Source organism: Mesoplodon bidens (assembly GCF_964165515.1).
Source record: "Mesoplodon bidens genome assembly, contig: HAP1_SCAFFOLD_120, whole genome shotgun sequence".
NCBI classification, from domain to species: Eukaryota; Metazoa; Chordata; class Mammalia; order Artiodactyla; family Ziphiidae; genus Mesoplodon; species Mesoplodon bidens.
In genome coordinates, this window is record NW_027671363.1 from 716,115 (window position 1) to 736,297 (window position 20,183).

The window sequence follows — 20,183 nt, forward strand, 5'->3', positions numbered from 1 at the left end:
CAAGGGACTCATATCTAAAATACATAAAGAATTCTCAAAACTCAATGGTAAAAAACTAAACAATTCCATTAGAGACACTTAAAAGATATGAAGAGATATTTCACTGAAGAGGATATGCAGAAGGCAAACACATACATGAAAAGACATTTAACATCACTATCGATTTGGAAAATGCAAGTTAAGACTATGATGAGATACCACTACACACTTACTAAAACAGCTAAAATGAAAAACAGTGTTTATGCTAATTGCTGGTGAGGATGTGTCTCATACATTGCTGGTGGAAATGAAAAATGGTACAGCAACGCTGGATAAGACTGGCAGTTTCTTTACAAACCGAATATATATAAACACATATGTTAATCCATGCAATCATACTCCTGAGCATTTATCACAGAGAAATAAAAACTTATGTTCACACAAAAACCTGTACACAAATGTTTATAGTACATTTATTTGTAATAGCCCCAAATGGAAACAAAATGTCCTTCAAAAAGTGAATGGTTAAACATAGGTGATACGTCCATACCGTGGACTATTACTCAGCAATAAAAGAACAAGCTAATAACCTAAATGGATGTCAAGGGCACTACACTGACTAAAAAAAAAAAATCAATCACAAAGGTCATACATACATGATGAAAATTATAGAGACGGAGAACAGATTAGTGGTTTTCGGAGCGTGGGGACGATGGTGGGAGGAGGAATTGTGACTATAAAAGGAGCATCACAAGGGACATGTCTGATGATGGAATACTCCTATATCCTGAGGGCCACACCCAAATCCACACGTGGTAAAATGGCACAGGACTCCACACATGCTTCGTGCCATTCCCTCTACTATTTGTGCATCTATAATTATTTCAAAATAAAGTTGAAAAAAATCTGTTGAGTGAAGTCTGAGAGTGGTCTGCCTTTCACAGTCCTAAAGGGATTCCATTGCATTTCTCTTTCTGCTTCAATATTTTAATCCCTTTCAAAATGTTAAAAGGCTCAAAGCCACTGTTTGTATAATTCCTTACTTACAATTTCTTCCAACTTCCTTGGCTGTCAATGAGCTGGGACTGTGGACCAAGCCACAGCTAATTCAGAGAATGGAATGAAATGAAGTGAGAGAGCGCTGAGGCCATGCGCAGGGCTTACCCTGATTTACTACTTGGAGGTACGGGGGCGGGGGAGGGCTCTGAGGGGCCCATAGTCTCCAGAAGCTCTGGAAAGGGCGAGAGGCCATTGCTCAAGCTGGGCACTTCAGGTGGCCGTGGCTGCCAGACGCGGAGCAGGTGAAGGTCAAGCATCAGTTCTACGCCCACCTTCCAAACCGCCCCATCAGGGTGGGACACTGCACACACAGTCAGCAAAGGACACAGGGCCCATCGCACTTTGCACTGTGCTCATTCTTACCACATGTGCCAGGGAGACCCAGCACATGCCGGGATTGGTTATTGGTGGCACACCGAGGAAGGCTGGGACTGTTAGCCAGAGGCTGTGCTTTACAAGAGACTGGAGTCCACAGAACAGTAAGGACTTTTGGTGGTGTGAGGGGTAGGGAGGGACGGGGAATGGCTAGGAAGAGGTCTTACCTCTAAAACAAGGTCTGAATTTTCATGCCTTCCAATCGTAGTGCTTTTATTCAGGACAAAATAGCCTTCTGCACTCTTTAGATAGGCTTTCATATTCTCTGCTTTCCCTATAAAAGGTTTTCAGAAAACAATTTTGTTAGAAAAATATAGTCCTCTAATTATTCAATGTCATATTTAGAATGAATGGAATACACCATAATGTCCACAGGAGAAGTCAGCAGAGGTAGGAGTGGATAGCTGGATTTAACAATGATCACAATGATAATTCTGCACATTTTTAAGACTGTCCTTTTAACAGTGATGGCCAGCATAGATGAGCTTGCTTCTGATCACAAGAGGACATCCTTTATGTAACTCAGAGCACAAACAAGCAATAGCAAAAAAAAAACCCAAACAAATATGAATTCCACTGATAACCGCTCTCCACCTCCCATTAAGCTTAGTTTGGGGTTAGTTATCTGACAGAATCAAATACTCAGTGTTACTAACCCACCACTTACTAGCTCTGTGACTCTGAGTGAGTTACTTATTCTCTCTCTATGCCAATGTTTCCTCAACTGTAAAATGGGGCTAATGATACTCTGTATCCCAAAGAGTTTTGTGAGGATTAAATGTGAAGCATCTAGAATGGTGATTGCTAATCTAAACACCCATTTGTCCTACTGTGATTGTGACTGTTATTAATCTTGGGCTTCTGAACTTTGACTCAAGAAACTCCAACTTCTACAGAGCTTCTTAAAGTGTGGAAGAGTCAGTCATCAAGGAAATGGGCATTAGAAGATACTTTCTTTTTAAGTCACCGCATTCCTTCATATATTTATTTTGAAAAAAAAATGATTTCCAAAGACAAAATATCAAGATTATAGCTTGACTGTACGGTCAAGACTCTGTACGTATCTTTTGCTGGCATTTTATTATGAAAACGTCAAACACACAGAAAAGTTGAAAGAAGTGGATGGTGAACTTCTATAGAACCACCACCCAGATTCTACAATCAACATTTTGCTATATTTGCTTTATCACATATCTACCCATCTATACATTTTATATTTTAATGCATTTCAAAGTAAATCCTATACATGTTTTTAAATTTTATTTATTTATTTTTGGCTGTGTTGGGTCTTCGTTTCTGTGTGAGGGCTTTCTCTAGTTGTGGCAAGCGGGGGCCACTCTTCATCACGGTGCACGGGCCTCTCACTATCGCGGCCTCTCATGTTGTGGAGCACAGGCTCCAGATGCGCAGGCTCAGTAGTTGTGGCTCACGGGCCTAGTTGCTCCGCGGCACATGGGATCTTCCCAGACCAGGGCTCGAACCCATGTCCCCTGTATTAGAAGGCAGATTCTCAACCACTGCGTCACCAGGGAAGCCCTATACATGTTTTTTATTTTTATTTATTTATTATTTTTATTTTTATTTTTTTTTGCGGTACGCGGGCCTCTCACTGTTGTGGCCTCTCCCGTTGCGGAGCACAGGCTCCGGATGCACAGGCTCAGAGGCCATGGCTCACAGGCCCAGCCGCTCCGCGGCATGTGGGATCCTCCCAGACCGGGGCACGAACCTGTGTCCCCTGCATTGGCAGGCGGACTCTCAACCACTGTGCCACCAGGGAAGCCCATATATACATGTGTTTTAAAACATAAAAATTTCAGTGACTTCAGCTGGTTCCAAGATGTTGATGATAATTCACATGATATTTGAAATCTGATCCATCTCAGTGCCATGTCAAAGATAGCCTCTTTTCTTTTTTTTCCTTTTTTTTTTTTTGGCTGTGTTGGGTCTCCGTTGCTGCATGTGGGCTTTCTCTAGTTGCGGCGAGCGGAGGCTACTCTTCCTCACAGTGCGCAGGCTTCTCATTGTGGTGGCTTCTCCTGTTGTGGAGCATGGGCTCTAGGTGTGCAGGCTTCAGTAATTGGAGCACGTGGGCTCAGTAGTTGCGGCACACGGGCCCTAGTTGTGGCTCGCAGGCTCTAGAGTGCAGGCTCAGTAGTTGTGGTGCACTGGCTTAGTTGCTCCGAGGCATGTGGGATCTTCCTGGACCAGGGCTCGAACCCGTGTCCCCTGCATTGGCAGGCGGATTCTTAACCGCTGAGCCACCAGGAAAGTCCCCAAAGTCTCTTTTCAACTGAAAGGTCACTGAAGTGTGAAGTTGTTAGACTGTGGATAAAAACAAAAATCATCTAGGTCTGACCGTAGAGGGTCTCCGGTCTGGCTCTGCTTTCCATCAACATCTCCATCATCATTCCATCACTGAATCCCTACTAAGTGCCAGGCACTGGGCTATCCTTTTACACACATGGCCTCTTTTCATCCTCAGAACCACCCTGCGAGGCAGGTGTCAGTATTGTCCCGCTTTACAAATGAGGAAACTGAGACTCAGAGAAGTTAAGGTCACACAATAGTAAGTGTGTGACAACTCTGAGCCTTTGCATGTAACCAGTGTACAAACCTCCATTGCTGCTGGTGGGGCAGAGTAGGGGTGGGGGAATTGCACTGTCTGCTGACACTTGGGACATGTAGTAAAAGAAAGTCCTTGAAACCAGCATTCTATCCTCTGAAAGGAAGACAAGACCCTACCTGGGGGTAAGAGAACTAAAAATAAGCAGGATAGTTTATATTTGTAAACTTTGAGGCCTGTGGATGTCCCACAAATATTGATGCTTTCAGATAATGAGAAATACATTTGATTAAGTTCGCTGTCATGTATACAGGGGAAAAGACATTTCCTCTTCCCAAAGAACCATGCTCTGCTGCCTTCAGTTATTAATCTTCAATTGCAGAGGACCATGTTAGCACGCAACACATTCAAGTCTAATTAAGCTAAAATGGAAACTTCCAAGAAATGTCTCTTCTGCAGGAAAACCACAGGAAACGCCACTAATCTAAAACTTAAACTTGGATCATGTGCATATTTGTTTTTTAGCTCTCACCCCAGACGTCCCCAAGGCTGGGGTCTTCTCTCTGCTCAGACATCCCCCCTCGGGGCAACCACCTGACTGACCACTCTGGCTAAAGGCACCCTCAGTCATGTTATTCCCCTGCTAGTTTTCCCCTGCTGTGTTTCCTTCCTTGTACTTATCATTCTCTGACATGTTCTTGTTCCTTTCTTTAGTTATGCTTGCTGTTGGTTTCTCTTTCACTAAGATATATGTTCCTGGAAAACCAGGACTGTGTTCAGTTTGTTCAGAAGCGATTCTTCATGGGTATTTTGTGTTTGTACCCATCTTCAGAGCAAAGGCATTGAAAGATTTTGTCCTGCACTCACTTTCCGAGGATGCTTGTATGGCAAACAGCCTGGGAGGATAGAGGTAATGTTTCTAATAAAGATAACGGCTCCTTCTGGGGCAAAAGTTGGGCAGGTTTGCTAGCAGCCCCTTTCAAAGATTGCAGTTTCCTGAGTTTGGAGTTCCTTACCTGGGACACAGACCCACTGTGCGCACAGCATCCACACTGGCTGCTCTGCACCACCCCGAGGGACTTTCAGGGCAACAGGAACCAATGTGCATATGCAGCTCTGCTGCCTGTTATGTCAGCTGTGCTGTGAGTAATCAAGTTCTTTGTTTCTGGCCCAGGAGTCTCTTGTCTTCTGCCAGGAACTATAAGCTGGGCAGGCTAACTTACTAACTTTCAAACAGGGTCAAATGTCAGACCCTTTGCAGTTCCTGCCAGTTCTGTGCATTACCCCTTCTCCAGGGCAGGGGGCGGTGGGGGGGCAGAACCTGACACATAGTAGGTGCTTGGGAAACACTTGCTGAGTGAATGAAAATACAAAGGACACCTCAAAGCAAGTCAGTACAGCCAGCTGGCTAGGAAGCTTTGATAGTAACTACCTTTCATTTTTCCTGTCAGTATCTAGCTTAGATGACTCCTTGGAAAACCTAAATTCTATCTCTTTAGCTTTTGGATTGGACAATATTTCTCCACCTTCATTTTGCCCTGTGCATCACTTCCTTGCGTGAAAACACTGTCAAAGTAATTTGAATGTGTGGAGCTCTGTGAATTCGTTCTTACTCAGTGCCATGGAGCACCAGCCACAGGAAAGAGCAAAAGGGCTTCAGTCATCTGCGTTCCCCCGACCACTTTGGATGGCTCAGAATTGGGCTATAGGAGCAAACTTTCTTTTGAGGTTTACAGTGGCCTCAAAGTTCCTTAAAGAAGGGGAGTTCAGGTAAGGGGCGGGTGTGTGTGTGTGTGTGTCTCTGACCATTGGGTGGGTGTTGTCCATAAATCAGGGGAAACAGGGGTTCCTCTCTTAATCCCAGCTATACCCACAGGACATCCAAGAGCTGGTGCCCAGGAGAGGCTTAAAGCTCCCGTGCCGCCTCCCTTGGGGGGCGAGGTAGGGGCTGCACTTAGGAAGGAATGGCTGGTGTTGGGGCACCTTTTCTGGGGTGCTCCTGGCGACCCGAGCCTGGATCAGAGAGTTCGGACTCGGCTGGCGCCAGGTCCCCTGCCTACCCCAACGCCCTTGACCTCGCAGGGCTGGCCTCCTCCGGCCCAGGTTTCCGCCCGCCGCCTCCTCGCGCGCCGCTCTCACCTGGCCAGAGGAAGAAGCCCACGCCTCGTCCTCCGCCGAGAGCCCTGACCTCCGCTCTGCTGCCCTCCCGCGGAGTCTCCAGGCGACAGCCCGCAGCCCGCGCGCCCGCCCGGCCTTTTTACAAACGTCGCCACGGCAACGCCATTCTGACGGCCGAGCTGGGGAGGGGCGTGGCGTGCGCGGCGCCCAAGGATGAGGGGGAGGTGCGCTGGGAGCACCCGGCCAATTACAGCCCGCTGCAGCGCTGCGAGCCCTCCCCGACCTGCCCGCTAGAGGATGGAGAAACAGGCTCAGTGTTCACAGAAGTAGCTCCAAGTCTTACAGCGGGGAAGGAGCAGACTCAAGAATCCTTCCTACTGACCTTAGCTCTAGGTTCGGTGCGTTGAGGAGGGGGTGGTCAGGCGTGGGAGGGTAATGGAGCTGAACCACGAGAAGCTTGGAGGTTAGTACCCCCCGTCCCACCCGAAACTCTAGTTCTCTCTGTTGTGGAGGAGAAAACAGAGTAAGCTGGGGGGGACCATCACTTCTGGGGGTGGGGGTGGAGATGGGAGATGGATGGGGTGGAAGGAACACTTCTGAAAGAATGGAAGATTCTCCCACGTGCTAGGAAAAGGGTATTTACAAGCCCACAGCCTTACTGTTCCTGTCCTTCCCTGTCAAAACTCGTGTTTATTCATTCATGTGTTCTTTACTTCTACAAACATCACCTGAGTCCCTACAAGGTCAGACGGTGGCCCCAGTGTTGACCTGGATCAGATCCTTAAGAAACCCCCCCGCACTCCCCATGGGCACGGGGCTGGGGGGATGGAGCGTGTGGAGAAGACATGCAAATGCCAACTATCTCCCCTCACCCCATGTCACCTTTTTCAAATCAGCCCCTTCTGTCTGGGAGCAGAACAGCCCCGCTGACTACCTACAGAATGCCTCATTTCCCTGGCAGGCAATGACGGACAAGGTGCCCCAAGACAAACTCAAAATATTCATCTGAGAAAGATGAAAGATGGAAGACTCCACTCTAGCCAATTAGAAGATGATATAAGAGAGAAAAATCATGGAAATAGATATGGGATGGAATATATGGTAAAGATGCTCCCACATGCTTAGAGGCTCTTAGAAATGCACATTCCCTGGCACAGACCTCAGAGATTCTGATTAGGCAACTCTGGAGCATGGTCCAGGAATGAATTTGTTGCATTCTTTCAAATTCCTTGTGCATTTGTTAAAAGCTTGGCAAAACCTCAGGACTTTTTCAACCCTGCAGTTGAATCGCAGAGCCCTCCCAGCACTTGTCCCTAGAAATCTCTTCCAGGCCCTCAGTCAGCCTGGAAGGTTGTGCCTGGGTTAGTTCCCTTCGACCAGAAAGACCTTAGGAATGTATGAGGAGTGACCACAGAGGCCGGGGCCCTGAGTGGTAACTTCAGAGGAACAGAGAGGGTCAGGCTCAACTCTCCAGGCACATTTCTGCCTCAGGGCCTTTGCAGTTACTGTTTCTTCTCCCTACCAGGCACTTCCCCCAGGGATCTCCTTCAGCTCCTTCAGATTTTTACTCAAATATCACCCTATTTAAAAGGGTCTTGGAATTCCCTGGCGGTCCAGTGTTTAGGAATCAGTGCTTTCACTGCCCGGCTCGATCCCTGGTCGATCCTGCAAGCCCCATGATGCCACCCAAAAAAACAAAATAAAACAAAAAACACCCCCCCAAAAACATGAATAACAAAACAAACACCTCACTCTATTGCTCTTCCCTTCATCTTACCACTCCTCTAACATGCTATTTATTTAGTTTCCTTCTCTTATTTGTTGTCAGTCTCCCCACTCCCAACTCCCCCCTGCCCCCAACTTAAGCTCCATGAGGGCAGGGATTTTTTTCTCTTTTGTTCACTGCTGTATGACCAGTACCTAGAACAGTGCCTGAATGAACGAATAAGTGAATGAACAGGGGCAGCCCTTGCCACCCGCCCACAGCCTTGCCTCCTACTCTTGAGCTGCTGAGCTGAACTGTCCTTACCCCAGGACCTAGGCTTCTGTAGCCTTGGCCCTCGCCAGCCCCACCCCTATCTCCATGCTTGTCTTCAATGTCATCAACATGAGCACAGAACGCAACCCTGCTCATTGCCAGCCAGACCCTACGGAGCCCATGCAGGCCAGCCTGGAGTCAGAGCCGCCCTTGGCCCCCTGATAGGCTTGGGAGAGCATATGTTGCCATTAGTCCATCTCTGGATGAGGAAATACTAAACGGAGAACAAAGCTGACATTCAGGCTCACTGGAGCAGAAATTGCCAAATCTTGATTGGATCCTGCCGCTCCCCACAGGATGCCACAGTCATCTCAAAGGGTGTGTGAAAGTCTTAAAACCCAGTTCCATGTCATCCACTTAAATTTCAAAAACAGAAACTAAAATACCCCAATAACTCATGGCTTTATCATAGCATGTCCTGGGCTGAGTGAGAGTTGTACTTTGCGATGATGGGGTGTTCAAAATACTGCACCTGGGGAATTCCCTGGCGGTCCACTGGTTCGGACTTGGTGCTTTCACTGCCATGGCCCGGGTTCAATCCCTGGTGGGGAAATTAAGATCCCGCAAGCCACAAGGCATGGCCAAAAAAAAAAAGAGATTTCTAGTTTATATGGGCTCCTTGGTGATGCCTGTAATCAATCAATCTTCTTGAGCTCTGGGTGGCTACCAAGGCTGTACTGTATCTCCATCAACATCAGGATGCTGGTGTCTGAAAGGCCTGGGTCCAGGTCCCAGCTTTGTCATTCCCAGCTGTCCTCCTAATACTGGAGCGAGTGATGTTAACTCCGGGCTTGCCACCCGCAGGGCTCTGTCCCAGTCCTTCCTGTGGATCATCTCATTTAATCCTCACCATAACCTGGGGCAGTAGGTGTGTGTGAAACACCTGGACCTCGGAGCTCTGCAGAGAAGCGCCCAAAAGTGTCGTGACGGGTGTTATTTCTATCACGTCACTCCCACTGGAACAGGAAAATAGGGCTCAAGAGCCATGGAGGTGTGTGACCAAGGTGACACAGCCAGAACAGGATTTGAATCTAGATGACTGTGATGGGAAGGTATTTTCCCCGGGGACCACAGGTGACAGATGTCACAGCCACGAGACACCCATGCTCACCACCTGCTTTCCCTCAGCCCTGAACAATCTGGGCTTCCGGCTGTCCTGAGGTTTGGGCAGTGCCTGCAGCAAGAGGGGGAGGGAGCTGAGGCCAGGAGGGGGTAGCTGGGGCTTGCCAGGGACCTCTCCTGCCACCCACTGGGCTTCTTTCCTGCAGGACCTCTGCCCCATAAAATCTCATTGGGCCGCAGTTACCTTCCCTGGGCTGTCCTTGACCGGGAGAGCCCATCCACTGTGCCCCCTCCCCAGATCTGCTTGTTGTCCCCTGCATTCCAACAGGAAATGAATGCTGGCCTCCCGCCTGGAAGAGGTAGGGAGCTTGCCCAGCCTTTAAGGGGTAAGAGAGAGCCAGGGAAAGAGCTGGAACAGAAGAAAGGGGGAGTAAAAGAGAGAGAGAGCGCTCGAAGATCAGGAAGTAGCTAAGCTGTTGAGTAGGTGTCAGATGGGAGAGCAAAGGGCCACTGGAGGCTCCACAGTCCATTACTAACCTGACGCTATGGGCTAAGGAAATGCAGGTTTTTATACACACACACACACACACACACACACACAGGTTCACAAAAATAAATTCAAACCACAAAATCACAGCTGGTCACTGAGGCCTTCTGCGGCCGTGCTCACCCCTTTCCCCTGTCAGAAAATGAGAAGTCACCCAGGTGTTTTCTCAGATACAGACAAGGCTGGTTGGGACATTCATCTCTTGCAAATCATAGATCTGCCAGGGGGCCTCCCTGGTGGCGCAGTGGTTGGGAGTCTGCCTGCCAATGCAGGGAACGTGGGTTCGAGCCCTTGTCTGGGAGGATCCCACATGCCGCGGAGCAACTACGCCCGTGAGCCACAACTACTGAGCCTGCGCGTCTGGAGCTTGTGCTCTGCAACAAGAGAGGCCGCGATAGTGAGAGGCCTGTGCACCGCGATGAAGAATGACCCCCACTTGCCACACCTGGAGAAAGCCCTCGCACAGAAACGAAGACCCAACACAGCCAAAAATTAATTAATTAATTAATTTAAAAAATTAAAACAAAACCAAAAAACCACTGTCTCTAAAAAAAACAAACAAAAAAACAGAAAAAAAGCTTTGCCAGGGAGGTCAGTCTGTATGTTCTGTTTGAAAGCTGCAGATGAAGGCTGCTGATCCCACCTCTGATCGGCCTGGTTTCATTTGTTTGTTTGTTTTATTCTGTCTGTACCTCACTTCTCTCACCTGTAAAATGGAGGTAATAGCAACATTGACTGTAAAGACCACATGGGTTAATATGTGTGAAGTAGTAAACTGTGCCCGGTACCACAGACTCCTTCTGTGAATGTCCGCGTTGCTGTCTGTCTGTTTGCTTGTTTTTGTTGTTTTCTTGATGATGTGGGAGGACAGCACCATCTCAACCCGATCACAGCCATCCTGGGGAGAGCTTTGATTTGCATCGTCTCAGTCCCAACCCAGACAAAGTTGACCTCTGAACACTCGCATATCATCTTGCTTGTTGCCCAGGGACATTTCTGGGTGTGGGTGTCAGAGGCAGGCTGAGCTCCCCTGATTGCTGCTAGAGGGATTCTGAGAATCCAGCTGGTCTCTGTGGCGTGGCACGTGCAAGAGAACTCCATATATTCAACTTGCAGGCATCCAGGCAAATCAACCTCCACTACTTTTTTTGGGGGGATTAACAATGAACCACTATGAATGAGGTTAACCAAACTAGCTAATATTTACTGAGGCTTGTTAGGTACCAGCCGCTATGCCATGCACTGTTTTATTTAATTCTTGGCCCAACCCATTTCACAGAAGCGGGCTCAGAAAAGTCAAGTAACTTGCCCAGTTACAAATCTTGTAAGTGATAGGTCCAAGATTCGAACCCTAGCTGTTGGACTCCAGCATATTTTCTTTTTTGTAAAGTTTTGTTTTCAAAACATAATATACATCTCGAAAAGAGCACAACTGATAAGCGTACACTTGACGAATTTTCACAAAGTGTATGCACCCACCCTAACCAGAACCCAGAACAAGAAGCAGAACATCACCACCCACCCCCTCCCCTCCGAGAAGACTCCCTGTGCTCATTCTTGTTACCCCCTCCCGCTTGTCTGACTTCCAATCATAGATTAATTCTGCTTGGTTTTGAGCTTCATGGAAATGGAATCTTACAGATTCCATTTGCTGCCTGGTTTCTTTCACTCAAGTATGTGAGGTTCGACCACGTTGTCTGATGTAGCTGTGGTTCATTCATTCTCACTGCTACATTGCATTACACTCTGTTATCTATTCCTGCAGAACAAATTATGGCAAACTTAACGGATCCAAAAAACACACACTTATGTCACAATTTCTGTGGGTCACGAATCTGGGCTCTGCTTAGCTGGGTTCTCTGCTCAGGGTCTCTCCCAGGCTGCAATGAGGGAGGTGGCCAGGGCTGGGGTCTCATCTGAGGCTCAGCTGGGGAAGGATCCTCTTTCCAGTTCATGTGGTGGTTGGCAGGATACAGTTCCCTGAGGGTTGTTAGTTAGTCTGAGGACCTCACCGCCTTGCTGGCTGTTAGCCAGAGATCCTGCACTGTTTCTTGCCATGTGGGCCTCTCCATAAGGTGGCTTGCTTCATCAAAGCCAGTGACAGTCCATAGAGAGGGTCTCCAGGCAAGATGGAAGTTACAATCTTCTGTAACATAATCACAGAAATGACATGCCCATCACCTTTGCAGCATCTACTGATTAGAAATAAGGTACAGTCCTGCCTACTCTCAAGGGGAGGGGACACAGAGGTGTGAACACCAGGGATAATTGGGGGCCGTTGTGTATGCCTTTTGGTCTGCACATGTGCACATATCTCTTGGGTATATATCTAGGAGTAGAATTTCTGGGTCACACATACATCCGGCTTTATGAGATTCTGCCAAACATTTTTCCAAAGTGCAGGTACCCTCTACACTCCCTCAGCAGGCTATGAGCTTCCCAGTTAGAGCACATGCTTTCAATACACTCCTCCCCTCTCTCTTTACAGAAGGGGTGTTTGAGCTGGGGCTCTTTGGGACGACAGGTCCTAATTCTGGCCCCATGTCAGAATCACTGAATTCCCGGGCCGCTTCGCCAGACATTCTGATCATTTGAGGGCTCAAATACAAACTGGAAGGTCCACTCCATGAGGCGAGGATCCCTGTATCCTTGGTGTCTGGAGCAGTACCCGGCAGCAGTACCTGGCAGGTACCAGGTAGCTGGCACTCAATAAATGTTTTTTTGATTAAGTGAATGAGTTTAGGAAATATTGTTCAAGAGATGGGCCCCAGGGAGGGTATAAGCTGCTTAAACGGGAAGGAAACTTTGTTGTGTCTGAGGCTGTGTGCATTTTTCTGGGAAGAGGGCTCAGAGCCTCAACCAGGTATGTCCCCAACAAAGGTTAAAGGCCGCTATGATTGGCTACTGTCCGACTTAGGTATTTTATCACATGAAGAAAGAACTGGTCCCAGGGTTGGAGGCATGGGAATTGTGGACAAAGGTCCCATGGTCCTTAGAAGTAAAAAGCGAGACAGTGCTTGCCTGGGGTGGCTCATAAACTGACACCTTGCTTGTTTTGACCTTTGACCCATGGTAGTTCTTTTGGTACATCTAGCCACTGCCTGGCCTCCTGGGACCCTCCCTGTGTCTGTCTGTTGAACAGAAAATTCCAGAAGGCCTCGGTGCCCTGAGTTTCCGTCAGGGGCAAGCCAACATGAGCGTTAGCTTTTGAAAAACCCCTTTCAATGAATAGAAAGCCTCCCAGTTTATCTGGTTTGAGATGACCTCATCCTTTGTCACCTTCTCTCTTGTTTTCTGGAGGTTGCTCAGCGTCTTCCTGTTGTCTGCATTCTTTTCTCATGTGAACAGTGCACCTATTTTGGGCATTTTGTTGTTGTTGTTTTGGGTCATTCCTGTCACACATTTTTTATATTCCTTTCCAGTCAGATCAACCTCATGCCTCTCTAGACATTTCTTCTCAGGTTTCCTCTGAATCATTTCGTTTGGTCTAAATATGTCCAGTGTTTCCTCCTTCCTCACTGCACTCCACATAGACCCTCTCTTTTCCACGGAACAACTGTTCTTTTCTTTCGAATCCCTGACCCAAATCCTCATCTTTCACCATGTTTTCTGACTTCTCCTAAGAACTGATTGTTTTTTGAAACTTAAGCCTCAAATATCATCCCTTCTAATCTGGGTCTGAATTTGGATCACAGTCAAGAAGCAGGGGAGACAGGAACGTGGCTGCGTAATTAGGATCCTCAGCAGAAGGGCTGAGTGTTCATCGGGGGGATCAGAGGGGCCTGGGGATGGAGCAAGAGGTATCTTCTTCTGCCTCGGGTAGGGCTTAGGGTGGGGTTGTCAGGAAAGCGCTAAGAAAAAAGGAACCATTTGACTTGAGTTTTGAGGGAACAGTAGGATTTCCGGAGGCAGAGCAGTGAGAGAAGAGGATTGTCCAAGGAAGGAGCAGTGGGAATGGAGGCTAGAAGATGAGTCATCAGAGAAGTTAGGGAAAGGAGTACAGAAGGAGAGGGGTGGCCAGGTGCTGAGACCGCAGACTGAAGGTCCATGGTCAGCCCTCAGATATGTTTGTTTGGCTTTCCCAGTGTGTTAAGACTTTTAATTAGTTGCTGAAGGGAGAGGCCTCTTTCTGTGGAGTGACAGAGAAACCTATTCAAATTGTCTTCAGCATGAATTCAAATTCACTGGTTACCAAAAATGAAAAGTCTAGAGGGAACCTCTGGGTTCAGGCTCAGATGATTTCATGAGGCCTTGGCCTCTCTCCAGCTCTCAGGGATTCTTTGAACCATGTGGATCCATCCTTAGACAGAATCTCTGTATAATGGTCACAAAAAGGCGGCCGAAGCTCCAGCCCTTACATCTTCTCAGCTTTGAATTCCATAGGGAAGGATAAGAGTCTTTTTCCTAAGCTTCCCTCGATGGCCTCACTGTTTCTCATTTTCTCTGGGTGGGTCACAAGCCCATTCCTGAGCCAATTATTGTGGCCCAGGAGACTGCTCTGATTGGCTGAGCTTGAGCCACATGCCCAGCCCTGCAGCCAGAGGTGGAATCAACACCATCTCTGAGAAACTGGACTGAGACTAGGAGAAAGGTGTTGTCCCCAAAGGGGGATCATAACCCCATAATATTTTAGAAGAGAGGTCAATTGCTATTAGGTGACAAAAACCAGATGTCTACCACAGTAGCCAACATGTACAGCTCATTGACATCTGGATTTATGCCTTTTTTTGGGAAAATGGGAATATCTGGCAATACCTGGACTCTCTTCTTGTATATAGATCAACAATCTGCTGGGGCTGAGAAGAGGCTCCCTCTTTAGATACAGCCTATGTTCTGCCTGCCCAATGCACTGCTCATATTTCCTCTCTGGCTCCTGGAAGCACTTGAATTTTTATTGCCAGCATAATTTGATTCTGTAAAGAAATCTGTTTTTCCCACCAGAATGGAAGAGCCAAATGTACAGGGGTCAAATAGCTCTCCTGTGCTCCCACAAACTCCTGAGGACAAATGCCTGGCCATTTTTGATAGTCTCATTCCTTGCTCATTTTAAAAGCCTTCTTTAAAAAAAATATTGAATACATAGTGATTTTAGAATCTGTTATCTGATAATTCCAACATCTGAAGTCTTTGGGTGGGAGTGGCAGAGGGGTGGTGTCTCAATGTCTTGTTTGTTGTGTCTGCTTACTCTGGCTCATACTGACTTATTGCTTGGATGTTTAGTAATTTGACTGTGATCTCATTCTTGATTGAACTTAATCTGTGGGAATCCTGAGGGGTCTGATTCCTGGCTGCTTTGCTCTCGGAAGTCTTTTTTGTTTGTTTCAGCTGGATGCCAGGGATGCTAATAACCTCTGAACACTGACATTTATTTCCTCAACTTGGGAGTTTTCCCACTGAATACATGGAGTATAAACTTGAGCCCCAGACCCACGTGGTTACAAACCTTCAGGGTGATCATCATCATCATCAGTATTGTGGCCATTATTAGTTTTCCCCTCCAGAGCCACATTGAAAACTACAGGTTTTCATAGGCTCCCCTTTCTGAAAGTCCAGAAAAAAAAAGTTTTTAAGCCCTCCTCTTGCCAGGGTGTGGAGCATCTTTGAGGGTGCCAGCTTAATACAGGCATCTTAGACTTGGTGAGCTCATTTTTCAAGGCCCAAGGCTTAATCTCCCTTTTCCTGCACTTACTAAAGGCAAATGGCTTCCTCATTTGCTTATGCTTTGGCTGTAGCTCACTCTGTTTGTGTGTGTGTCTGTATGTTCCTTTGAGATTGCCTACATAAAAATTGTTTTTTATTCTGGGATTTTGGAAACACACACAAAACTAGAAAAGCCTGCGATTAACTCCATGTATTCATCATCCAGCTTCAACATTTTCCCAGTGTTCTCTCATTCTTTTTTCTTCCTTTTTGAGTTTTTTTCTAGGTTAATTTAAAGCAAGTTGTGTCATTTCACCCATAAAGACATCCTAACTGAAAGGACTTTTTGTTCCTTTACATTATCCCCGCCTTGACATGATCACAGCTAAAAATACTTATAATCATTCCTGAATATCATCTAATATTCAGTCCATGCTCACATTTCCTTGATTCTCTCAGAGATATCTTTTTTACTGTTGGTTTGTTAGAATCAGGATCCAGACAATGTCCACACATTACACTTGGTTGTTATGTCTCTGAAATGTCTTTAATTCTGTAACAGCAACACCCGCCCCTGACCTTTTTTTATCCCCCAGCCACTGATTTGTTGGAGAAACTGGGTCTTTTGTCCTGGAGAACATTCACATCCTGGATTTGGCTGATCACTTCTTCTTGGTTTCAGTTAACTTGTTCCTCTTTTCCCCATGTTTCCTGTAAACAAATAGTTAGATCTAGAGGTCTGAGGAGATCAAAGTCTTTTTGTTGTCCAGACGCCTTCATAGGCGGTACTGTGTGATCCATCCTGCATCACACAGTGAGCACATAATGTCTGGTCATCCTGTTTTTAACGATATTGAGATTGAATGGTAGGTCCAGTGCTAACAGACTGAGCCATCCATTACAAAGTTCCCAACGGCTTTTTTTCCCCCAATAATTCACATTTTTAATTTTTAATTATGGTAAAATATACATAACATTTACCATCTTAACCATTTAAAAATATACAGTTCGGGCTTCCCTGGTGGCGCAGTGTTTGAGAGTCCGCCTGCCGATGCAGGGGATGCGGGTTCGTGCCCCGGTCCAGGAAGATGCCACATGCCGCGGAGCAGCTTGGCCCGTGAGCCATGGCCGCTGAGCCTGCGCGTCCGGAGCATGTGCTCCGCAACGGGAGAGGCCACAACAGTGAGAGGCCTGCGTACCGCAAAAACAAACAAACAAACAAACAAAACACACAAGTGGCACGGAAGAAGCCAGAATCTTAAGAATACCTGGGCCCAAGGAAATCTTGGAAGATAGTGAGTTAAAGAGAATAGTGAGGATAATGACGATGTATGCTTTGTGGTCCTATGTACTAAGGGTTTTGTATACAAGCTCCCATTGGGAAGGCTACGAGCTAGGTGCCATTTTTATTCTCATCTTAAAGAAGAGGGATCTGAGCTAATTAAGCAGAGGGAAGGTTAGGGGCTTTTCCTGGCTGAGACCACAAGACAAAGCGGTGGTCACGCCCCATAGCCAGGACTTGATTGGCTGGAGATTTGATTGGCAGGAGAGCTGAGCGGCTTCTCCTGCCAGAAGCAGCTGGTGCCCTTTAGCCTTTCTTACACTTCAAGCCCTAAGAAAGGGCTTGCGTGCTTCCCAAGTGGCAACTTCTGTGCACTTAAAAATTCCCTCTCGAAAATCCCAGCCTTAGCCCATTCACAAAAGGTATCTGGGTCCTTTCTTGGCCGTGGCCTAGTCGTATTCACCAAAGAGAAGAGCACGTCCCATAAGAGCTGGCGGCTTTGGGAGGACCGGGGAAGGCGTCAGCTGGCAGGAAGCTCCCTGAAAGAAATAGAGGAATCCCCACCCATCCATGAGCTGCCTATTCTTCACCCTTAGAAACGGGGCTTGTGATGTGCCAGGCACTGCAGGCATTTTGCCATTTAACCCTCCCGCTGCCCCACGCAGTAGGCCCCTTGCTAACAGTTTTGGTTGCTTTTGTTGAGGAACCTGGGATACAGAGGTCAAGCCACTTACTCAGGGTCATTCGGGGCAGTGGTGGGGCTTGACCCCTATTTGTTTGACTCCAAATCTGGCCTCTGAACTCTGAGAGACACTGCCGGCTTCTCGAGTGATGTGGGAAGTGGATTCGAGTGAGCACGGCCTGGGCAGCGGTTCCCGTCCCTCTGCCACATGGACAGAGCCACAGGCCCAGTTCGCTGTGAAGGCCCAGCATCTTATACCAAGTCTCATTTTCACAGCCAGAGATATTAGTGTGGAAATAGGACTTTTGATTCTTGAAAGGTCTGCTTGGTGAAGAGATGGTCAAACATTAAAACTACAAACTCCATTTTTTTGGGGGGGGCAATTCTGAAGCTTAAGATGTGTAATTTCATCTCAGTGCTTCAACCGTGCCACCTCTGTGAACGGGTGAAGAGTTTCAAAGTTTTATACAGGAGGCTAAAAAACTAAGGCTCCTTGTGAAAATACTAAGTGTAAAACTTAGGAAAGAGGAATTCTACTTTCTGTTCTTTTCTGCTTAAAGACAACGAAGATATACTACCTGGAAGGAACGGATGCCAAGACAGATGTATACAAGTGCCCTTTAGGATCCAGCAAAACTTTCAAATGGATTATTGTTTTCTTCCCGACAAACAGGGATTTCTGACAACATATTAACAACAAGCCTGAAATGCAAACCTGAGTCTTGGAGTGAAACCCCCAGGAGCAATGGTGCGAGGTATCCAAGGGGGCCACCCTAGTAAGGGAGACACAGAAGGAGGGGGTGTGGAAAAGTGAACATGGGTGGGGGAGGACAGCAGGTGGGGAGGGAATCCTGTTTCTGCCACTTAGTAGCCAGGGAAGGGTACCCTCTGTCAAGTCAGCTTTCCCCTCTCTCTAAGGGGCTGACACTTGCCAGCATCCCTTGCGGGTTGATGGGAGAGATGAAGCATGTGCGGTGTGGAGCAGGTGCCTGTCCCTTGGTAAGTCTTTCCCCCAGTTGTGAATTCCACGAATTTGAAAGCTACTAGTTGTAGCTCTTCTGGGGACCCTGACACAGGTTCAGCTTGGCCATTTCAGACCCTTCTCAGCTGAGGGATGTCCAGCGCCAAACAGGCTGGCATATCCCTTGCGTTGTGTGTGAATGAGGCAGCCCAGGAATAATGCATGTGAAACCTCATTATGTAAATCCTCAGGTTTTCAGTACATGACAATGGCTTTTTTGGGGGCCCTTCTCTGTCCCATTCTGTGGTCTGGTGTCTCTGCTTTGGGACCTAGTCTGCCAAGCCCTGGGGGCGAGGGTGGGCACCCTGGGGAGGGGTGAGCTCTCCAGAGGGCACATCAAAGGGAAAGTCACAACTCTGTCACTGGCCCAGCTCTCCCTGGCATTGCTTGGTGTGAAAGGAAACTATCCTCTGCCTGAGGCAACCCCATGTCACACACAGATTAAGGCCTGTGATGTTTAATTCAGAGCAGTGAGCACTGGAAACACCACATCCAGGCTCCCTCAGAGCAGGACAGCCACTTTTCATTTCTGGGGCTCTAAGCCAGAGAGCCTGCTGTCTGGAAACCTATTGCCTGGAAGGTTTGCAGGATGGAGGGCAGGCTTCTGCAAGGAACTATCTGACCATCACCTCCTGGGTGAGGAGAAGGGCACCCTTCTATGACCTTGGCCTCCTTAGAGCTCATGCAGGCAACAAACACACAAATACAAATACACACACATGCCAACACACAGCTCATACTCACATGTACACACATACACACAAGCATGCATATACAAATACACAACCACAAGTCAGAAAGACTGGAGTACTATTCTGGCTACTCAGTAGAGCAAACCCAAATCTTTATTCTCAGAGAGCTTATTCCTCGGTGAATCCCTGGCACCTGGCAGAGCAATGAAAATCAGAATCGCCGCCTTTAAAAACACTCGGGCTGTTCACTCAACTGATTGTGGTCATCATTGCAGGAGGCAGGGAAGTCAGATCATGATGCTGGACACCCTTAAGCTCAGTACAGTGCTGTGTGTCAATTATGTCTCAATAAAACTGGTAGAAGAAATAGTTATCTGGATAGAAAGAACAAGATAAAATACACGAATTATCAAAAGTTAAAAAAATACAGACGAGCTAGACTATGAGTCTCAGAAAGCACTGTTCACAACAGCCAGGACATGGAAGCAGCCTAAATGTCGATGGAGGAGTGGATAAAGAAGATGTGGTACAAATATACAGTGGAATACTACTCAGCCGTAAAAAAGAATGAAGTAATGCCATTTGCAGCAACATGGATGGACCTAGAGACTATCATACTATGTGAAGTAAGTCAGACAAAGACAAGTATCATATGATATCACTTATATGTGGAATCTAAAAAAAATGATACAAATGTGCTTATTTATAAAACAGAAACAGACTCAAAGACTTTGAAAACAAACTTATGGTTACCAAAGTGGAAATGTGGTGGGGAGGGATAAATTAAGAGTTTGGGATTAACATATACACACTATTATATATAAAATATATAATCAACAAGGGCCTACTGTATAGCACAGGGAACTCTACTCAATATTCTGTAATAACTTATATGGGAAAAGAATCTGAAAAAGAATAGATATATGTGTATGTATAACTGAATCACTTTGCTGTACTCCTGAAACTAACACAACACTGTAAATCAACTATACTCCAATATAAAATAAAAATTAACTTAAAAAAAAAGAAAGTTTAAAAAAATAGAGGCAAGCTAGACTATGAGTCTCAGAGAGGCTAAGCTGACACATATATATAGATCTAAAAAAAAAAATGTTCTGATGAACC

The 20,183-nt window shown here is 46.8% G+C and overlaps 2 protein-coding genes and 1 pseudogene across 3 annotated transcripts in view; 1 reads left to right on the forward strand and 2 right to left on the reverse strand.

Annotated features, from left to right (window-relative positions):
- The window catches only part of LOC308611511 (forkhead-associated domain-containing protein 1-like), a gene marked incomplete at its 3' end in the record, with an annotated part of 91,669 nt that extends 85,500 nt beyond the window's left edge, over positions 1 to 6,169 (reverse strand). The window contains exons 1-2 of the mRNA XM_081260254.1: positions 6,116 to 6,169; positions 1,581 to 1,687 (exon numbers count right to left, since the gene is read on the reverse strand). Coding sequence (XP_081116380.1) covers positions 1,581 to 1,673 — 93 coding nt within the window. The 5' untranslated portion in view covers positions 1,674 to 1,687; positions 6,116 to 6,169. The remainder of the gene's footprint in view (positions 1 to 1,580; positions 1,688 to 6,115) is intronic.
- The window catches only part of LOC308611519 (centrosomal protein of 78 kDa-like), a 739,857-nt pseudogene that overhangs the window by 344,508 nt on the left and 375,166 nt on the right, over positions 1 to 20,183 (forward strand). The window lies entirely within an intron of this gene.
- LOC308611512 (forkhead-associated domain-containing protein 1-like) overlaps positions 9,257 to 20,183 on the reverse strand; it is a gene marked incomplete at both ends in the record, with an annotated part of 60,047 nt that continues 49,120 nt past the window's right edge. The window contains one exon of the mRNA XM_081260255.1: positions 9,257 to 9,306. Within this exon, the coding sequence (XP_081116381.1) occupies positions 9,257 to 9,306 (50 nt within the window). The remainder of the gene's footprint in view (positions 9,307 to 20,183) is intronic.